The 21,544-nt window shown below is 45.1% G+C and overlaps 1 protein-coding gene across 1 annotated transcript in view; it reads right to left on the bottom strand.

Moving 5' to 3' along the window:
• Positions 1 to 21,544, bottom strand: part of INTS9 (integrator complex subunit 9) — a 102,255-nt gene that overhangs the window by 1,632 nt on the left and 79,079 nt on the right. The window contains exons 9-16 of the mRNA XM_080795429.1: positions 19,466 to 19,577; positions 16,878 to 17,058; positions 13,077 to 13,137; positions 9,281 to 9,452; positions 6,272 to 6,396; positions 3,977 to 4,144; positions 1,844 to 1,942; positions 684 to 821 (exon numbers count right to left, since the gene is read on the bottom strand). Of these exons, the coding sequence (XP_080651555.1) occupies positions 684 to 821; positions 1,844 to 1,942; positions 3,977 to 4,144; positions 6,272 to 6,396; positions 9,281 to 9,452; positions 13,077 to 13,137; positions 16,878 to 17,058; positions 19,466 to 19,577 (1,056 nt within the window). The remainder of the gene's footprint in view (positions 1 to 683; positions 822 to 1,843; positions 1,943 to 3,976; positions 4,145 to 6,271; positions 6,397 to 9,280; positions 9,453 to 13,076; positions 13,138 to 16,877; positions 17,059 to 19,465; positions 19,578 to 21,544) is intronic.

Here is a 21,544-nt window from a genome sequence, read left to right as displayed (position 1 = left end):
CAGGGGCTAGCAGGGCTGCACAACTTGGCCTCGGTCTTTCCTTCAGGGAAAAATTAAACCACTGACGGCTGGCTGCTGATTCAGGGAAGGGCCAGTGTCCTCCAGAGGACCGCCGACTTCTTCCCTCTCTTCCCGCCCATCTGGGAGTTGCTGGCCCTGCTTCTCCCTCTCCCAGGGACCTGGACATATGGGTGCTTCTGCCCTCACCGCCCCCCAGTATGAGCCTCTCGTTTCTTGTGACACGGCCAGCATCGATGCTGGCGCTCTGATCAGCAAGGGGTCTTCTTGAAAAGTGAGTCTCTAAGGAGGAGACTTACAAAGTTTCCTTTATCTGGCCTTCCCCACCTCACCCATCGGTCACATCTAAGTTTCTGAAGGGCTCCCTTGGTCTAGTTCCCACAAGAAATGGGGTGTGGTAGGGTAGTCTTCTCGTGGCCTGAGTCTGACAGCAAGGGGCTGGCAGAGAAGAAATGGGGGGACCTACAGGGAAGGAGAGTATGGTCTTCTCCCAACTCTCTGGGACCCTCCCCCGGTTCTGTTTTCTGCCCTGACCCTGCCTCAAGCAGATGCTACAGGGACAGCAGCTCAGAACGTGTAGCTGGAGAGAAAAGCAGCGACATGGCGTTCCTTGAGGTGAGCGAAGAGTGGGGAGGCCACGGTACTGCGGCCGGGGCAGCGCTCACCTTCTCCAGCGTCTGCACAAACTGCTCCACGGGGATCGAGCCGCTCAGCAGGGGCTTCAGCACTTTGCAGTCTGGGATGTCCTCGCTCGCCCGCTTTCTCTTCTTCCCGCTGCTGGGCTGGGTTGGCCTGGGCGGGGGCTAGAGTGGGACACAGGGGGCGGGTCTCGTGAGCCCAGAGCCGCAGAGGCCAGTGTGGGGCCACAGCAGGAGCCTGTCTGTTGGTCCCGCCCAGGGCCCCACGCCAGCTGGGACTCTCCCAACATAAGCTAACGCCAAGCATCCACAGAGCATTGGGACTTTTTTCGGCAGAGATCTTCCTTTGATCAAGACTCATTTTTAAGTTTTAAAGGATTCACTTTAGTATTTCTCAAGTAAATTCTTCGAATGAGAAACTGTGTGGGCAGCTGCTGGGGTAGCAGTAGTGCGGTGGCCCGGGCCACCCACTGTGGGGGATTAACCCAGACTGTCGGGATAAAAGGTCAGAGAAACTGCCTACAGAGCGGCGGTAACCGAGTCTGGTGAGGATGATGTGGGAAGGTAAGAAATGCTCACGGCAAGGAGCTTATATGTTTTATGTGGCAGCACAGTCCAAGTCTGAAAGGAGTTTTTCTCGAGAAGGGGGGTGAGGACAAGAGCCCACAGAGCCATGCCATGAGGCAGTAAACACACGGTGAACTGGGGCACAAGGTGCCGGGGACAAGGCCCTGCGGCCCGTGGCTCACAGGTGCCCAGCCGCTGCCCGCTTTTGAAGGCATGTTCTGTAGGGAGGCCTCCCCGGGGGTGGGTTTCCCTGTTGCTCTGGGGGCTCCCCCCACCCGCACTCCGCACTGCGGGTCTAGCAAAGGCGCCCGCAGGCGCGCTGAGGGACGCCAGTCCTTGGGAGTCGGGAAAGGCACTTAGGATGTGGTGCGGCCCCAGCTCCATGAATAATAGCTGCTCTTCCCGCTTCTCTCTCTGAGGCATGTGGCCAGAGAGATAAGTAGGGAAGAATTTATATGCAATGTCCTCTCTGTTTCAATCCAATCCATTAAGAGTCTGGTCTCTGACTTGTGCTGGTGGGAGCGCTAGGACCACTGATGGGGGTGGCCTGGGGGGTTCCTCGTCTTCACAGGCCCCAGTGGCAACTTGGGGGTGCAAGCCCAGCCCACCTGCCCCCATACCTGAAGGACATGCTTGTTATCTTTCGTGTGCAGCACAGCGGAGACGGTTGCCAAGGAAATGCCAGGCTTAATCTCCATGGGCACCAGCGCATCTGCGAGCTGGAAGCAAACAGGGGTGTCAGCTGGGCTCCCCTACATGTGAGGGACGAGGTGCTGCAGCTACGCCATCCCAAGTCAGGACCAGGAGGCCACACTGAGCTCACGGATGGCCGGTGACAGCCAGGCCAGCTTTCCACAGCCACCAGCTCGCTTGCAGCGCCGCACCCCTGCCAGCCTGGAGGGAAAGGTGTGGCGTATGGCGCAGGGAAGCTGAGTCTTTGTGACCGCCATTCCTCACTTTTTTTTTTTACCCCCTCACTTTCTTTTATCTTTTGTTTATATCAATGCAGTCTAAAATAACCACATAATTTTAAGGAAGTAAGAAGGTAAAAAAACTTTAAAAATACCTTCAATCAAAAATATATCACATATACAAATACATACATCGATCGTAAGAAAGAATGGAGGTAAGACAAGCAGAGAGAAGGGGGTGGCAGCGGCGGGTAAACTGGGCTGAGAAGAGGAGGAGAATGAGCCCAAGCCTGTCTGGGGTGCAACTCTCAGCAGGTACCTCGTGTAAGCCTGTGCCATCACACACTGGGAGCCCAGGGTGCTGGCCCTTCTGCTTTGCCCTTTTGTTAGTCAACCCCCAAATTATGCACCGCCAACATCCTGCCACAGGCTTATCACCTGAACCACTACAACTCGCCTTTTGGGTGGCTTCCAGACCACTCCTGACACTTCCGTAGGATATCTTGGAAACTGCTAAGGACTTCTTATTCAGAATACCTAACAGGTGCTGACTTTCCACGTTGGCCTCTGCCTCTGTCCTCATAACCACTAGGTGACTAGTCAGGCAGGAAGGACAGGGACAGCAACATTTGGACTGAGTGAGCTAATTCCTGGGAATCTGACTTCTCCCAAAGTGGAAGAACACCCAGCCTTTACCTAGGGGGCCATCTCTTTCCCTACCATCTGAGTCTGACGCTCTGGAGCTCCCCGACTCCACTACTGGCAGCAATGTATGATCCCGTGAGAAGCCCTTGCTCCCGGGTTGAGTTGACTATTGCTCTGACACATGTAGACCCTGAGCTGTCCAAGTCTCCTTTATGTAAAAACAAAAGTGAATAAATATGCAAAATGCCATTTATGTAAATATGAAGATCAATATCCCATGGACTGAGGAAGCCACTTAGGATATTTAAAAGGAATCAGAACTGCTTCATGAAATAAGGAAACACACACGGCATGAGTGTGAAATGCTCCCCCGGGGAGACCCATGCCTGCTCAGGGTTCCTGACAATGCCCGTCCGTACACAGCCTTTTCCTTCCTGCACCGTACTTACTCCCCCACAGGTCAGGCTGCCTGGCGGCACTGGTCTGGGAGGTTTGGGGATGGCATCGTGGGAACCGTGGCAGCCCCATGAGCGAAATCTAAGACTCTGTTGTGCCATGAGGGACGTCTACCTGGAGCCCACAACAACCACCACTCAGCTGACACGTCTGCGAGCTGGAGACGCGTCCCTTGCCGCCCAAGACCAGAGTTTTCCCACCAGAATGCATCCACAAGGGCTGGCACATCAGGTCTCCCATCCTGCACTTACAGGGACGAAGGAGGAGGATTAGGAGGAAGCTGCAGAGGACACGCTCTCATTTGGGGTGGAAATAAGCATCCTTTAGTAGTAGTAAAACCTAAAGAATGGTGACAGACTTTTAACCCTTGCATCTCGTGCAGGCCTCTCCCGGCCAAACTCAATGATGCTTTTAGTTCTCTATATTCCATACATGGACAAAGATTTTTGTAAATGAATGGTTCTGAATGCATGATTTATACTACAGAAAGGGCAGAAATCACAAGTGCCCACCCCTGAAGGCACAGTTATGATGCACTTGTGATGTAAACAGCAGTTACTTCACTACCCAAAAAATGAGAAGGCTCTGAAGATCCCAGAGATCCCTGGGAAGGCTCCCTTCCCAGGTCCTCACTTAAGGATCTGCATTCTTTGGCCAGGAGACAGCCACTTCTGGGACAGTCCTCTTTCTGAGACTCACGTGGAAAGCCTGGATTTGACCGTGAGAGAGAGAACGGCTCACCTCTGGCATGATTTCGATCTTCTCGTAGCGACGCTTGAAAGGCAAGGCGAGGACCTCGGCCCGCCGGTACGACATGGCGGGCGGCTGGCAGTCGATCATCAAATCCATCCGGTGGGACTGCGCAGGTGGTGGCTGTGTGTACTGCTCGGGGCACACCACATGGAGCGGCTGGGAATCCAGGGGATGGGGCGGGGTGAGGCCTCGAGCACGCACGCTCAGCCTCACCACTTTCGGGCCCTCTGACCTCTCCTCCTCTCAAACCCAAGTAATGGGAAGCAGGAGAGGTGAGTGCAGTGCAGGGAAAGAATAAAAATTTCAAGGCAAAGCCCTCAACTGCTAGCCACGTGGACTAGTGGGGATCCACTGCCTCTATTTGCATTTGTTTTTTATTCTTTTTAAGTCACTTTGACAGTGACTTTCAGGGGGTTGCTCTCAGCTGGTCCTTAAGCCGCTGGAGGGCATAGTCTTCTCATCACACCTACCATCACTGACTGGTGGCGACAGCTGGAGGCCAGTAGGCAGGAACAGCTGACTGTCCTGCTAGTCTGGTGTTCTGGGGTTGGGCTTTCTTCCAGTATTGGCAGGTCTGCTCGTTTTTGGCAGTGGGCACTGCTCAGGTCACATTCTCAATTGTGTAGGAAAGACTGACTCAGAGCTTGTTTACAAAATGTCCCTCTTTGTTATTTTGAGAGACAGAAGTAGTAAACCAGCGTCTACTTGGGACAAATACCACACAACTGAAAACTGATCCCAGGGGCCCTGAGTTTTTGTACTGCCACTGCTTTTACTGAAGAGCCTGGAGCTCACCTCCAGTTCCTGGAGGGAGGCCTTCCAGCAGGCCCACCGGATGCATTCAAACTGTGCTTGCTCTGTTGGGCTCAGACCTGTCCTCTTCCTGACCTGGGTGGTATCCTGTAACTCCTCTCAGAGCCACCTGCCTGCATGGTCCCAGCCTGAGGCCTCCAGCCGGCTTTCCCCCTCCCACAGGGGAGACCAGGCAGCCTCCCGTCCCCACCGTCCCTGTGCTGCCAGGGCTCCACGAGCACAGAGCACAGCACTGCTGTAGGGAACAGTTAGTGATGAAAACAACAGGCTCTTAACCGTCTCTGCCCGCATGCCGATGCGTACACAGTGGGGGAGCGAATTGCCAAACCCACCCCAGTTCATCTACTGCTCGAATCATGTCTAGAGAAAGCCCATCTTCCCTCCTGTAGGGCCAGCAAGTGAGCCATCACTGTCAGCCATGTTCTCCGCATTCCTCAGGCTCCTGAGTTTCCCATTCCTCGCTACCCTTCCTCAGAGTTCTGTGTTACTGCCTCCCATCCCGAGGTCAAAGACTCTCGGAGGAGAAAAGCAAACTTGTGACCTGAGATGCGCCAGGGCCCCACGGTGCTCATTTGAGCTCCCAAAGCAACGGGGAATGAGAACTCTTCCTCTGGCCTCGCTCCCGGGCCAATCCCAAGCAGCCTCCCCGTGCCCACTGTCAGACGTGCTGCCCAGTGGGGTGACTTCCATTCCCCACTCTCCCTCTCCATTCTCCCGCTGTGCAGATGGCCTTCCTTTCACCCACCCCTTTACCCAACTACTTCTGGCTCTCTCCTATGGCAGAAAGTGCAAAAGGAAAAAACAAACAAATGCAACAAAAACCAAATCAAAAGAAACTTCTCGTAAAAAAAGCAGAGTAACTCTGTGTGTGCTGCTCATCCACACGTGCCCCAGGGCCCAGCCCAGGTTTCAGCTAAACTGTCTTTTGGCTCAATGAGTAGGTTTCCAGAACAACTTTTCTGGTGGGAGAGGGGGCAATTTGCTTTTAACCAGACACAGATGGTCCTCATCAAAAATAATAGACCGGGGCACCTGGGTGGCTCAGTGGTTTAAGCCTCTGCCTTCAGCTTGGGTCATGGTCTCGGGGTCCTGGGATTGAGCCCCGCATCTGGCTCTCTGCTCGGCGGGGAGCCTGCTTCCCCCTCTCTCTGCCTGATTCTCTGCCTACTTGTGATCTCTCTCTCTCTGTGAAATAAATAAATAAAATGTTAAAAAAAATTACTAAAAAAAAAAATAGACCGTTTATGCTTTTTTTTCCTTCCACTTTTGATTTCTTTAGAACAGAAAGGACTTTCCAGGTGTAAAGCTCAGTACTGTGAAGGGTAACTAAGGCGCATGCCTCAGCATGCTGTGGACGCGTGGGAAGTGAGCCAGGCGAGAAATGCAGCAAGGCAGGCGGCCCTCTGCCCGCAGCCCGCGAACTCCCCAGCGGTGACAGGGCCGTGGAGACAGTGCACTTCCCTTCCTTACCTGGACTTCTTTAAGCAGCTTGGACACCTGGATGAAGTTCAGCCGTGTATCAATGGGGCAGTAAATGCATTTCATGGCCAAGGGCTGGTAGGGAGCCAGTGCTTCCAGGTAGGAGAAATCGGGTTCTAATGAGAGCACAAGAACCAAAATTTGAGATGCATGCAACGGAGCTGCTGCCAAGTGAGGAGGCAGCTGGTGTGGTCAAGGGCGAGCAGATGGCTGCACCGGTGGGAGGGTGAGGCAGTGTATGTGTCTGAGGCTGGGGGGACCAGATTCCTTATCACTGGGGAGGAGGAATCTACAAATAAGGGCAAGGGAGGCCAGAGTGAATAGTACAGAGTGGATGTGGAATTGGAGGTATGGGTGTGAGCTCAAGGCTTTCAACATGGAGAGACCGAGGAGATAAACAAGGGGTAAATAAGTAAATGGGGGAAGAAGAAAATCTCTTTATGACAGCATGCCAAATAAATGTAACAGAAACAGTGAAGGTAAAAAAAAAAAAAAATCATCATTTGGCAACCATCACAGTAATAATTTTTTCTGACTAGGATCATCAATAGATGCTAAAAAAATTAGAGAAAAGTTTGGGGAAGTCCCTCCCCCAGCTCCCCAAGATAATTATTACATATAAAACAGTGACCTCACAGTGGGGAAATCTGGTGCAGGCCACTTGAATCGAGTGCTCAGAGTTAACACGCAGGTATGAGACAAACCACACACCACCTACTTGAGAGAATGCCGCAAGAGGAAAAGAAAAGGACCCTGGCTCCATGTCACCAGACGCTTCTGCTGCCGCTGCTGTGCTCCCATCAGCAAAGCTGGTGACAGCATGACTGGGAACCACGCCTGCCCTAATGGCCCATCTGTTCCCTCTAGCAGCACTCCCCGCAGCCTGCTTGGAGGGACGGTCTATCCACTCAAGGAGGCTGGTCACCCTGAGCCAGAAGAACTGGCACATTTCTGGTGTGAAAAATAATATTTAGATTCCCAACAGCCTGTGGCCCCACGAGGACATCACTTCTTACAGCCTTCAGGCTTACACTCACCTGTCCCACTAACTTATCCAGTGCATTTGGGAAAACTGATGGAACTTCCAGATTTTTAAATTACTCCCCCTCCAATGGCTCCTTTTTCCCCAAGAAGAATACCCTCAAAGGAGGCAAGCATCTGGGAGAGATGACAGACTCCTTTTTGACATGGACTAAGTGAGCTTCAACTGTGCCATAGCTGTAATATGACCCAAAACAGTGGTCTAAGACGCCTCTCTGACACTACCTAACCTCACAAATGACCTAACTGCTGTTCTGAAAGCCCCTCAAAACTGGCTGAGATTTAAATTCATTATCCAGGATGGTTATGGACCATCACACAGCCTCTGATTTCTTCCTAACCGGCTAAAGGAAAACGTCTACCATAGACATTGGAGATGTCTACCAAACATCTAAAATCCTCTAACTGCGCCTATGTAAACATTGTACCAACTACTGTATCAGGGTCAACAACTCCTCAAAAAGAACAGGAGATACCACCTTTGGTCCTACTACAGACAATGCTCTCCAGATCACCTCCTGCTTAGCAAAACTTGGTAACAGTGAGGTTCTGGGTACTGTGAATCAAGTCTTGTGGCCTGACTTCCTCTTGGCCAAAGGGGGCCTGGGAAAGAGAGCAGCAGCCGCAGTTCTCTGGGCACTTTCTACTAGGCCTTGGTATTAGCCGGAGCCAGCCTGTCACTCATAGGTAGGCCACGGGGCTCTGCTGTTGGACACACACACAATTTCACAGAACACTAACACCAGACATGGCCATTTGGTAACCACAATGGATCAAGACAAAAACAAGAACCCCTCTGTAATCATGCCTGAACACAAAACCACAACACTGTTCAAACCACAAAATGAGCAAACATTACCCTCTCCTAGCTCCATCCTTCTTGCCTTCTAGATAAGAATTATTAAGATACTCAGTAATATAACCACTCCTGTTTCCTGACAACAGCTAATCCAGCGCAATGACCCACAGTCGTGAACCCACCTCAAAATCACCCAACAGAAGCCCAAATCCGTTAAGTTCAACATACTCTGAGATGCCTTCCACTTCCCCATGGTTTGCATCCTTCCCACTTGCAATGAGTCACTAAGCCAACTCTGTCTGACTAGCGATGTGGTGGAGGTCTCTGACACTCTCACCAACAGGCTGAACACAGGGAAGGGCCCGGGGTCCCTGATCCTGAAGCCTTGGGGATGGAGTAGATTCTCTTCCATCATTCAAGTCTTAAAAACAATGAGAAAGAAGTCAACTGATAACTTTCTCAAAAGCTTTTATGTGCCAGGTACTGTATGAAGTGTCTTTTTTTAACATTATACTAAATGCACAGAGATACTCAAGGAAGGAGCCAGCAATAACCCCATTTGACAACGAAGAAGAATGAGGCTCAGAGACATGGGGGTAACTTGGCTTAAGTTACAGTCCTTTGGACCGGATTTGGATCAAGGTTCTTTACTTCACTGCCCATAAGATTTCTGACTGAAGACCTAAAATTGATAAAATAATGTAGTGATTAAGGTAAAACCCCTGCCTGACCTCATGAAAGGATCTGTTCTACTCTGAGGGGTTTGTCTCCAGAAGGAAAACTGTAAGCCAGAGAAAACTAAAGCCAAAGGTGAAAGACCCAATTCAGGGAATAATTCCTAAAGGGTAAAACAAGAGTGGTTCCTAGAATTATTGCCATTCTTGAAACAGCACACAAAATCATTGCACAAGTAGTTCACGGGGAATCTGCCTCCGGGCAAAAATCTCTCAAAACTGCTAGGAAAGCTTTGCCTGGTAGTTTCCTCACAGTCCATCTTGCTCTATTCTTACTCTTCCCCTGTGGTTTCGTCACCCTTTGGTATTTACGACAGATGTGTTGTTCATATTTCGGTCTCACTGTGAAATTCGTCCCTTGGTCTCCACCTGGTTGGTGCACTGAGTGACGGTCTCAGTGGAAAGGGTAAGGTTCTGTCTGTTTACCTGTAAATATGACAGTGTTGAGACTAGATTTCCCCCAGAGCTCCATGAAGTGGACTACGTCCCCAAACCGGAGGGAGGGGTGCCCAGTGAACACCACGCATGGCTGGCGGAAATCACTGCTGAAGTCTCCGTGGAGGCTGGGGTAGTGCTTCAACTTGTTGGTCTGAATGAGCTGCAAGATGCACAGAGAAGCACACGAAGAAACGTTAGCCTGTGCAGCCAGAAGGAAGAACCACACAGCATGCAAGAGGGAGGAGAAGGAAATTAAAAATACACATGAATCTGATTATTTGCCGAAAACAGAGATTTTCTACCTACAAGGTGACTTTCTGGACAGATGAGACTTTCTGGTACGTATTAACATACTCAGGGGATACTTTTGTTCAGGCTGTTAAGGCCTGATGTAATCTAAGTCTTCCTTTAGAGCTTCCTGACACCCTGAGCCCTGGCCCCAGAAGTTCCCAGTATGAGTTATTATTTGAAGTACAAGTAACTTTCCCAAAACATGTGGATCACCAAGTTCTGTCAACAATAAACATCTCACACAAGAAAAATTATTTACCCACAAAGGACCACCTCTTGAGAAGTTACAGCTGTAAAGTTACTGCAGCAACTTAATAAAGACAAAGGCCAAATTGGCTTTCAGAAATTTAGGAGATGTGACATGCTCACGACACAGAGAACTGTGGTAAGTGGCCATGTGCAGCCTCAAACTTGTCTTAAAAGTGTATGTTCTGAACCAAAAAAATCTCCCTTCCAGCACAGTACCTGGCACTATTCTCCCAAAGTCATGCCCAACCCAAGGCAACACCACAGACCGTTACAACCACAGATGGCATCTTGTGGCATGGCTCAGAAGCTCTTCCTGCTGCCCCGGCCCTGCCCCCACGCCCCCACCTTCTGGACTGAAAGGCCAGATGGCAAACATCCAGACTTCAGGGGCCCTAAATACCAGCTAGGGCGAAGGGAGTATTGCTCTGAGATATTGTCTGATGGATAAAGAAATGATCTGTGACACAACTTAATCCTGAAGCAAGCCACAATGCATAAGAGGGGAGCCCAGTCAACAACCCCAACTCCGTCTGAAGTCACCCCAATACTGACGGGTGGCCACAATGGGACAATACCCAAATGGAAGCCAAACTCTCTTCACTTTAAAGATGTAACCTTTAATTCAGAGAGACTGCTTTTACTAGTAGCACTGCAACACTACCCCAGAGATCCTAATCAGGCATCCAAGGTTGGATAGGTTATACACAGCAAAGATAGAGCAAACGCTGAATTCCCACCTTCCTTCCAAGTCATATGTGAGTAAACTGACATCCTTTTTATAACCGATTTATAGCCAAAATTATTCCCTGTCCCAGTTAAATAAGGGTAAGCGCTATCTAAAAGACTAGGCCTACTGTATTCATTGTTGTCGAGGAGATGAATGGGATTCTAAGAATAGCAGTGGGTTTTGGCACATAACTTAAATCATTTTTTAGTCATTACCTACAGTTCCTGAAGTTCTTTCTTCTGATCAATGCACAGGAACTAAGATAAATTCATCTCTCTCTCTCTCTCTCTTTTTTTTTTTGCCAACTGGATCTACCTTTCCAGCTGACTTGCTACATTTGACCATCCAGAATTACCTCTGCACTTCTTTAATGTCTAAACCGTACAGGGGATGAAGCCGCAGGGGAGGAATTCTGTAATTTTTTTTTTTTTTATCAGTACTAAGGGCAGAACTGCGTGGGGGCATGGGCATTGGTCACAGTACCCAGAGTCAACTCCATCACGCCCTAATGTTGGCAAGTGCACTTCAGGAACCCTGTTCATGCCACTATGGTCTTTTCATTTTCATAACTGTAAACGGGACAAAGATCATCTGTGACATATGTGGGTATGAATGTATAGCAACACTCTTAGAAAACAAAGAAAGGCTAATTGTTGACAGGGGGGGAGAAAAACAGACTTTCAGTGGGAAAGTCTGCCACAAAATATGTTTTGCCACACTTAATTTTCTGACATTAAATATTTCTAGCCTGAATTTCACTGTGGTAATGGCAGAGCCCGCAAATACCTTGGCTCCTATAACAGAGTGTGTGGACTGAAAAAAGAATTTTTCAGAACTTTCCATGTAAGATTCCGGTTCGTTAAAGTCCTCTGGAGTAGGAATAAGTAAGAATAGTACAAGTTGTTAAGTTTAAAATAGCTAGCAGGATATTCATTGCAATTTTTTCAGAAATCCCCCTTTGTCCTTTTCCAATTATTACTGCCCCATCCCTACCTCCAGGGTAACTACTGTGCTGGTTTCTGATACCACAGATGAGTTTTGTGTGTTTTTGAACTTGTATATAAAGAAAATCACATGGTGTCTACTCTCTTATGTCTGACTTACTTCACTCCGTGTCTGTGAACTTTGTTTACATGACTGCGTGTAACGGGAGTTTGTTCATTCTTACTGGAGTAAGACAGCAGATTGTGTGAACATGCCACAAAATCACCAGACTGCTGAGGGCATTTGGGTCTATTTCTGAACTACTCCTAAGAGAGCTCTCAAGACTTCTGTGCATCTTTTGGTGACAGACCTACATATTTCTGTTTGGTTTATACATCAGGAATGAAACTGCTGAGGCAGAGAGTACATTATGTGTTCAGCTTTAGCAGATAACTGCCAGTTTCCTAAAGTGGTTATACCAATTTACACAACCTTTTAAAAAACATAACAGAAAACTGGACGTAACTCTCTTGTCAGACAGTTAAGAGAATGGTTAAGTGTATTACAGAACACCCATATGATGCGCTCCGGGATATGAGGCAGCAATAATTACGACGTGAGGCACAAAGAAAATGTCCATGATACACTATTTGGTGAAAAACATAATGAAAAAAAAACTGGGTACAAACTTATATAAAAACACTCATCTGTTCTGTGAGAAAGGTATAATTTTTCCATCTTTAAGAAACTGAGGTAAAACCGACATATAATGTTGTATTAGTTTCAGCTGTACAGCATTTGATCTGTTGTGAAAAAATCACCACAGTAAGCCTAGTTAAAGTCCATCACCATGTGTGGTTACAAACTTTTTTCTTGTGATGAGAACTTTTAATATCTGCTCCCTTAGCAACTTTTAGACACGGACCACAGTACTGGTCGCTGCAGTCACTACACTATACACTACATCCTATGGCTTATTTTATAAGTGGAAGTTTGTAGCTTCTGACCCTTTATTTTCCAAAAACTTAAAGTTATTATTTTCATCATTAAAGCATCACATCTACGATCAACATAACTAACTGGAAAGAAGACTGACAATAAATAAATCTGTCATTATGCAAAAACGTTAACAGTAGATGTTAGATCAAATTCCTCACCCGGACAAAAGAACAGAGGTAAGTTATGAACTGCAGACACATACTGGTACTACAATGTGTTAATGAGAAGAGAAAGTAGCGAATCTTGAGTTAGAGTACTTCCCTGTTCTCTTAAATGGGAAACAAAGGGCTATATGAGCTTAAGGATTTTTTAATTTTTATTTTGAGATATATATAAAAAGAGGGAGACAGAGGGGAAGAAAGAGAGGATGAGAGAGAATCTTAAGCACGCTTCACGCCCAGCATGGAACCCGAAGAGAGGTCTCATGACCCTGAGATCATGACCTGAGCTGAAATTAAGAGTCGGACACTTAATTAATTGACTGAGCCACCCAGGTGCCCCAGGATTTTTTAAAACCTCATGACCTGCTATCTCCATCTTGAACTATTTATCTACAGTTTTTCTTGCTCTGACCCAATAATGCCATTTTCTTACCTCTGCATGAGGAAAAGGTGGTTCCGGGAGATACACCTTAGTCTGTTTGTTGTGACAAAGCCTTTTAAAGAGGAAAAGCAAAAGAGCCTGTTAGGTAGGGCGCCCAAGGCATCTGTTGCCACCTAGTGGTAGCAGCATAAACACTAAATACTAAAGGTTATTTAAAATCTTCCTGCTTGCCAATCTCACTGTGACTAAAAGTCAGCATTTACAGAGTATTTAGAACATAAATGTCTTGTGTGCATTTTTTAAATTTTTAAAAAGATTTTATTTATTTATTTGACAGAGATCACAAGTAGGCAGAGAGGCAGGCAGAGAGAGAGAGAGAGAGAGAGAGAGAGAGAGGAGGAAGCAGGGTCCCTGCTGAGCAGAGAGCCCGATGCGGGGCTCGATCCCACAACCCTGGGATCATGACCTGAGCTGAAGGCAGAGGCTTTAACCCACTGAGCCACCCAGGCGCCCCTTGTATGCATTTTTTAACTGTTAAAATTCCTCAATACATTTTTGCCTTAAAAAGTAAGCTTGTCATTTTGGAATAGTTTTAGATTTACACAGAAAAGTTGCAAAGACAGTCCAGACTTCCCTTGTGCCCTATACCCAGTGTCCCCTTCATGTTAACATCTTACATAACCACAATCCAATTGGGGAATGAAGAAATTAATATTAGTGCATTACAACCAACTACATTCCAGTTTTGTCTGGATTTTACCAGTTTTCCCACTAATGTCCTTTTCCCGTTCCAGGATCCAATTCAAAGATTCCTACTGCACTCGTTGCGATCTTTTTTGAGGACAAAGCTTTTTTTCAGACATAAAACTTGCCATTTTGCACACCCACTAAGCAGCACCAGTAACTCAAACTGGAGAGCAATGCAGTATCTCAGCTCTGGAGACACTGTGAATGTTTTAGGTACTATGCTCTTTCTTGGCCAGATCTCACATTTAAAATATGGAAATGTCTAAATAAAGCAATTGTGGCAAAAATTAACAACTGATAACTTAAGAGCCATGGGTGTTCTATAGGTTTGGCATTTTTAAACGTTACAAAAAAATATATGTAGTGATGTACGTTTGTTAGCGCCCATTCGTGAGAATTCTACTAAAATATTAAAGTGTTTCAACAGTTCTAACGGATATGACTTTTAGGGAGTAGTTTAGGACTTCAAGGTTTGGGTTTTATATTAACTTCATTAATACAATTTATTATTTAATTTTTCCTACACTTCCCTTTCTTTAATCTTGATTAAAAAATTACTTTGTATCTTTTTTGGAGGAAGATACTTGTGGAGGGTTACTTTAGACTATATAGTTCTAAGCAGGAAGATAAGACTCTTAAACTCAGGAAGAGAGACAAATATAAGATCTTCATTTAAGGTTTCTTAGATTGTTGCAATGGATATTATGCTGCATTAGTTAGCATCAATATAGAAAACCAAAGTATTTCTGTCAAAAACAAAAAAGAAATGAATCAAAAACGGAAAACTAAATGCCTTGTGGTATCCTGGACTAGATCCTGGGACAGAAAACAGACATTAGTGGAAAAACTGGTACAATCTGAATAAAGACTGGAGTTCCCCTACTAATAATATGCTAATGTCCACTTCTTAGTTTTGGCATGTGTAAATGGCTGTGTAAAATGTTAACATTAGCAGAAGCTAAGCAGAAGGTATACAGGAGTTCTCTGCACTCTCTGCAACTTTTCTGTAACCCCAAAATATTCCAAAGTCACACCTTTATTATTTAAAAAACAAAGAGCTTAAAATCCAAAGTGCCAAGATGGGGAAAAAAATGTCTGCAGAAATATAACAAAAGAGTAGAGTTTAGATAAACTGGTAAGAGAAGTATAACACCTCTAAATATGTAAAAAAAGGGACAATTTACAGAAGCCAAAAATCTTTCTGGAAAGCAATTTAGATCCGTATAATGCGCATTGAAACATATTTATAATCTTTGTTCCAGTAATTCCACATTTAGTAATTGACTTAAGCAGAAGATGCAGTCATTTATACATGAAAATGATATTAATTGAAGATTTATTACTAAAAGGAAAAAACTGGGCAAAGCCTGTCTGCCCAACAGTAAGACAACAGTTAAGAAAATTATACAATATACAAATAAGGTACAAATGATATAATAATGCAGTCATGTAAAAACTGTGTTCTTGAACATTTTATTTATTTTTTATTTATTTATTTTTTTAAAGATTTTAATTTTTTATTTGACAGAGATCACAAGGAGGCAGGGAGGCAGGCAGAGAGAGAGAGAAAGGAGGAAGCAGGCTCCCCGCTGAGCAGAGAGCCCAATGTGGGGCTTGATCCCAGGACCCTGGGATCATGACTTGAGCTGAAGGCAGAGGCTTAACCCACTGAGCCACCCAGGCACCCTCAGATTGAAATTTTTAAAAGCAGGATCCAAAATTAAATAATCAGCATGACCCCCATATAGAAAGAAAAAAAAATCCATCAAACTGCCAACAGTGATATTACTTCTGGAGAGTGGGCTTATGGGTTCAGTTTTTCCCTCTGTAACCCATATTGTTTTCTATAGTAAATGTGTTTACACATGTATTAGAAATGAACAAATAAGAAGACCCAGAAACATAAAAATGACCTATACTAATTCTCATGGCCCTGCCTTCTCTTCCATTAGATATTCTGACAAGAACAGCATGCAGTGGGGGAGGGGAAGCCTGGGGGAGCACACCAGCCCCTGGGCCTCGCAGGGCTGGCCCTGGAGTTTTTTTATTAAAGATCTGGATGAGGAAATTCAGTATATGCTGACTAACTGCACAAGTGATACTTAGGGTGGACTGCTAATTATTCAAGATTAACTTCCTATGTTGGGGGAGAAAAGGATAAAATTCCATAGGTACCAATAAAAATGACAGCCCTAAGGACAAACATGAATAACACACACAGGGAATAGAGAAGCTTGTCTGAATTGAGTGAAAGAAAAAAGGACCCTGACTACAACTAAAAGGGGAGGGAAAAAAATGCCCTTTTAAAAGGTGGAGGGGGGGAGGCAGTACATGGAACAAGTTACGACGGAATGACACACAAATTCCTTTTTCATGAGGAACTCAGTAGAATACTGTGTCTATTAGGCTCCCACACAACAATGGATTAAATACACTGGAGCATGTGTCATATCCCCATCTAGAAACTCCACTCTAAGGCACTGTTCGGTTGACTGTAAAAGTTAATGTATTTCCCCCATCCCTCCTTTTTTTTTTGGCCAGGCAAGTTAGGTTCAGATGTGCATCTAAATAATTCTAATAGGGTTCACTGATTTCATCCTGTGCAATCATTTACCCACCTCAGGACTAAATAAAATAATTTCCTACTGTAATAAAACTTAATTTTGTCAAATATCATGCTATTGAAATGAAAAAAAATCCAGCCTTTCTTATAAGATTTGGTGTTGTAAATTCCAGACAACATGAGCTTGGGCTTTTTCTGAGCTTCTAGAATGTGTCACTTCACTTTGTAACAGGCAGAGGGTAGCATGTGAGAAGATAAAATCATAATATTTTTGTCACTGATTTTGAAAGAGCTGGTTGAGTTAAATCTTTGTCTTTCATCCTTCTCTCCTTGATAACCATTCTTCTACATCGAGCAATATAACAGACTTGGCTTTCACTAATACAATTTTCACATCTCAGACATAGAAAGATAACAAAATGAAAGTCTCATAATAATGTGAGGAAAAAACCTATTTCTATTCTTTTTTTAATTAAAAAAACTTTTTATATTTTCATTTTTATTATTCTTGTACTGAGTCATGGAGAAGAACACAGACATACCATTCAGCAAAAATCTGAGAAAACTCAAGTGAACTGTTGGCCACAGGGGAGATGAAGTAGAAAGGGATATTGGAGAGGCCGGCTGAGTCAATGTACTGATACAGACATTCCAGGAGGTCATAGATCACGCCAGAAGGGTAGCAGGGCACCAGCACGTTTCCTCCATTCCGGACTGTCAGTGCTAGAAAAGTTGAAGCCAGAGAGAAAACAGGGCATTAGAAGAATAGTTTTATAAAGGTAGAAGGAAACTTTAAAAATGGTATTTGGATTTCTTTCATTTTCCTACTTCTGTTCATATAATTCATTTCCCATGGATAATGATCTGCTTCTTTTGAGAAACAGCAAGGGGGTGGGAGAATACAGAGGCTAACCATCAGCTGGGTTTTTACTGGATGTCTCAGTCCCTGGGAACAGAGTGTGCAGTGAAGGGTTTGGGTTTTAAAGGTTACCAATGGCAGCCGAGCTTCAGGAAAGACCCTCCAAGCTCCTTCTCTTTTTAGCTCCTGCTCAAAACTTTGCTGGATTTGGCTCTGTTCAGTCTCTGACCACTGCTGAATGACCTATAAGGAAATAGGCCGAGTTTTTCCGTTTGACTCATTTTAGTGGCATTTTCTTTCATTAATGTGTTATCTATAAGAAAATCCTTCATACTTTAAATACTTAAAACAAGTTATACAATGGGGGAATTGCAACTTATGGGAATAATCAGATCAGAAGTTATACCTAGCTAAAAAAGAAAAAAAATCAAAGTTCTCCTAAGTTTGTTTCTTGTTTGGTTTCCAAAACAAACTGAAACACATAACTTTTGGGTATAGATCTTGAAGCCTCTGGTATATTGGATCCTCCTCCATTCCCATGTTTGACACACACACTCTCCCAAACACTGTACTCCGAGCACTGGTTGACTCGCCATTACAAGAGTATGGTAGTGTGGAGAGAGAAAGTGGTCAGGGCTCCAGAGGCCTGGCTCTACTCCCGCCTTTGTCATAAGCAATAGGACCTCACGTAAGCCACTGATACCTGGTTGGGCCTGTTTCCTGATTGGTTATGAGAGGACTGAACTAGATCAGGGGTCTTTAAGCTTTAGTGTACGTGAATATTGCCAGGGAGAATGTTGAAAATGCAGCTTTTCTTCTGGGTCTTTCCTCTCCCCAGGGAATCTGACTTACTAGATCTGTGGCAGGGCCTCCAAATTGCATCTTTAATAAGCGGCCTCACTGATCTTGAGGCAAGTAGTTAGTGTGGGCTTTGAAAAACAGTAGATTAGCTTAAGGTTCCTTTCAGATCTAAAGTTCTTTGAGTCTATGATTCCAGATTATAAACAAATAAACATACAGATCAAAGATGCTATTTGAGACAAGTCCAATAATTTTTTCAAGGAAGAATAAACTGTGTCTGGTTTACTATCAGCAAACAACAACAAACTATGATGATTGGCATGGGCAAGTGAAATGTCAAAGGATACTGCCTTTCACATAAATATAAGATGATGACCATTTCTTTTCCCCAGAGCAGAGGTGATAGCACTTACAGTTGCCAGGGGTGGTCGGTCTGAGCTCAGTAACCCCTCTTTGGTAACTGTCATGGACTGAAGGCCTGTGTCCCCCTAAAATTCATATAGTGAAGCCATAACTCCCAATGTGATGGTACTGGGGGGTGGGTGCTTTGGGAGGTAACTGGGATTAGATGAGGCCATGAGTGGACAGCTTCCAAAGATGGGACTGGTTCCCTTACAAGAACAGGAAGCGACACGAGAGTTGCTTCCCTCTGCCAACTGAGGTCTTGCAGGCATCTACAAGCCAGGAGGATGGCACTCACCAGAGCCTGACCATGCTGGCAACCTGATCTCAGACTTCCAGCCTCCAGAACTATGAGAAATAAATGTTGTTCAAGGTACCCAGTCTATGGTGTTTTGTTACAGCAGCCCAAGCTAAGATAGTAAACAACCTATACTTTTCTATAAAGAAAGGCAGGATTTTTAGATTTTACTAACAATTATATCCAAAGAAACAAATATTTCTTCTAGGTAGCAAATACCTCACAGGTCTCTCCCCCAAATTCAGTCTTCTCTCAAAGAAAAAAATAACACCAACCAAATATTGGTGGAAAAAAATGATCTGTTCAGTGTCTCCCTGTTATGAACGCAAAGCATTTACAGTCTTTTCCGTGCTATTATTTGCAAAGCAAAGTTGCAATTCTTCCCTTTTTTGACAGCTGCTACCTTGTATGAATGCCAGTCCTGCCCCCAAATCCCACCACAAAGCAGGAAGAATAAATAAGAATTTTCAACGTAAGTCAAGTGGGAGAACGTTGAGTATTTGTTGCATAAAGCACTTGAACTGACTCTTAGGACAGTCATTCTGACGTTCTTCAGATTTATGTTGCTTAAGAATTTCTGCTGACAACAGCAAGCTTTGAAGGACAGGCAAGACAGGTGAAGCAGATGGGGAGAAAAGCTTTGAATGGGGTTGGGGGGGGCATCGGTGGGTGTGACTGTGAAGGGAAGAACCACATACTACCGAAGCAAGGTATCAAAAAAGTAAACCTAGAACACCTCATCCCATTCACGGTGCGAGCTGGCCACGTACCCAGATTGCTGCAGAACTCTCCCACCATGCCGTCCGGGTTCGCGGTGGGGATCTGGGTCAGGCCTGTCAGAATGAGAACGTCGCTGTTTTTGAGAGAAGCTTGGTCCATGGGCTGAAAAACCAGAGAGAACTCTGCTTAGTAATTCAAAAAGAAATGGCAAGTATAAGTAGTAAAGGAAAAAGAGAATATAGTCATTGCTCTGTGATCAAATCATCGTCATGTCCTCTTACTTCCTCTAATGAAGTCTGTTCAGTGAACAGCAGTTGCCCAGTGGGGATGAGGACAGACCACGGAGGGACGAGGGAACTTTACAGAACGATAAAAGAGTTCCATGTCTCGACTGGTGTGGTGATCACATAATGTGAAAATTCATAGAACTGTATGTTTAAGATCTTTGGGTTTCACCACATATAAATTTTACCTCAACTGAAAAAAAAAAAAAAAAAAAGGGCAGGGTGCCTGGGTGGCTCAGTCAGTTAAACATCTGCCTTCAGCTCAGGTCATGATTCCAGAGTCCCAGGATAGAGCCCTGCATGGGGCCCCCTGCTCAGCGGGAAGTCTACTTCTCCCTCTGCCCCTCACCCTGCTCTCATGCTCTCTCTCACTCTCTCTTCAATAAATTAAATCTTAAAAAAGGAAAAAAAAAGAGCTTCCCATCTTAAATTTCTAGAATGCTTTGTTCTTTTCAAAATGCTATCTCACACATTATCATTGGTGGGTCTCCAACTTGACTGTGTATTAGAATCACCTGGAGGGTCTGCCAAAACATGGATTGCTGGGTGCGAAACCCAGAGTTTCTGACTCAGGTTTGAGGTGGGCCTACGAATTTGCATTTCTAATGAGCTCCCAAGAGACGCTCCTGGTGCTAGTCTAGGGATTGTGCTTTGAGAACCACTGCACCGTATAATCTGATTCTCAACACAACTCTGCAAAATGAAAACAAGTGTAAAAACTTGAAATAAACACATGAAATAAGTTTACATTATGACAAAGCAAGCTGGGACTCAGAGAGCCAAGGCGATTTTCCCAAGTCTCCATGGCAGAGGAGCCAGGAAGAACCCTGAATTTGGAACCAGAAATATAAAGGTTCACTCCCATTCCCTAATAAAGCCATGGGACCTCAGCTACGGCTCTGAGCTGGGCATATAGATCACACGTGGGCATATCTGTTGACCCCATCTTCCTTCCCTGATTTCTGAGAGTCTCATGAACTAAGATACACAATCTTCTTGTAAACTGTGAAGTCCCACGGGGCACTATTATGGGATACTCAGGATGTCATATTTTTATTTTTACTTGGCACAATTTGAATTTAATTTTGATTGTTTCCAGAGCACTTAAAAAAAACCCACTAACTATCCTTTCCAAGGAAATCAGGATTCAAACTGAAACAAAGATGCAGACCCATGGGGACGCCTGGGTGGCTCAGTGGGTTAAAGCCTCTGCCTTCGGCTCAGGTCATGATCTCAGGGTCCTGGGATCGAGCCCCGCATCGGGCTCTCTGCTCAGCGGGGAGCCTGCTTCCCTTCCTCTCTCTCTCTCTCTTTGTCTGCCTCTCTGCCTACTTGTGATCTCTGTCAAATAAATAAAATCTTAAAAAAAAAAAAATGCAGACCCATGGATTAAGATGCTGGAGCTATTTTGTAACCCATCTTCTCCTGATTGTCATTTCATATACTCACTGGAACGTAAGAAGAAAAAAGCCAGAAACCCAGTTTAGTAAGAAGCCTCATACCCCTTTCTCTGTTCCACCCAGATTTTCAAATAAAGAAAACTCCAAACAGTAGCACAGCAAAGACCCATCACCTGCAATGTTACCTGAACATATGTGCCTTTTGATGTACATTCTTTTAGCACTTTATATAAACACGGATATAGGGGCTCGTTATCTTTAAATAACAGGATTTTAGTTATATAAGCTGCTTTATAACCAGAGAAACATTTCTTTAACACAAAGGCTGAAAAGTATGGTTGTGACAGCTATACGGAATAGATTCTAATTCCTACTTGCACGGATGTACTACACTAATGCATACAAGAGCTTTTCCTCTGCTTGGGCAGAACTGACTTATCCACAG

The sequence above is a fragment of the Martes martes genome (genome assembly GCF_963455335.1).
Source record: "Martes martes genome assembly, chromosome: 2".
Taxonomy (NCBI): Eukaryota; Metazoa; Chordata; class Mammalia; order Carnivora; family Mustelidae; genus Martes; species Martes martes.
This window is presented reverse-complemented; position numbering and strand designations above follow the sequence as displayed.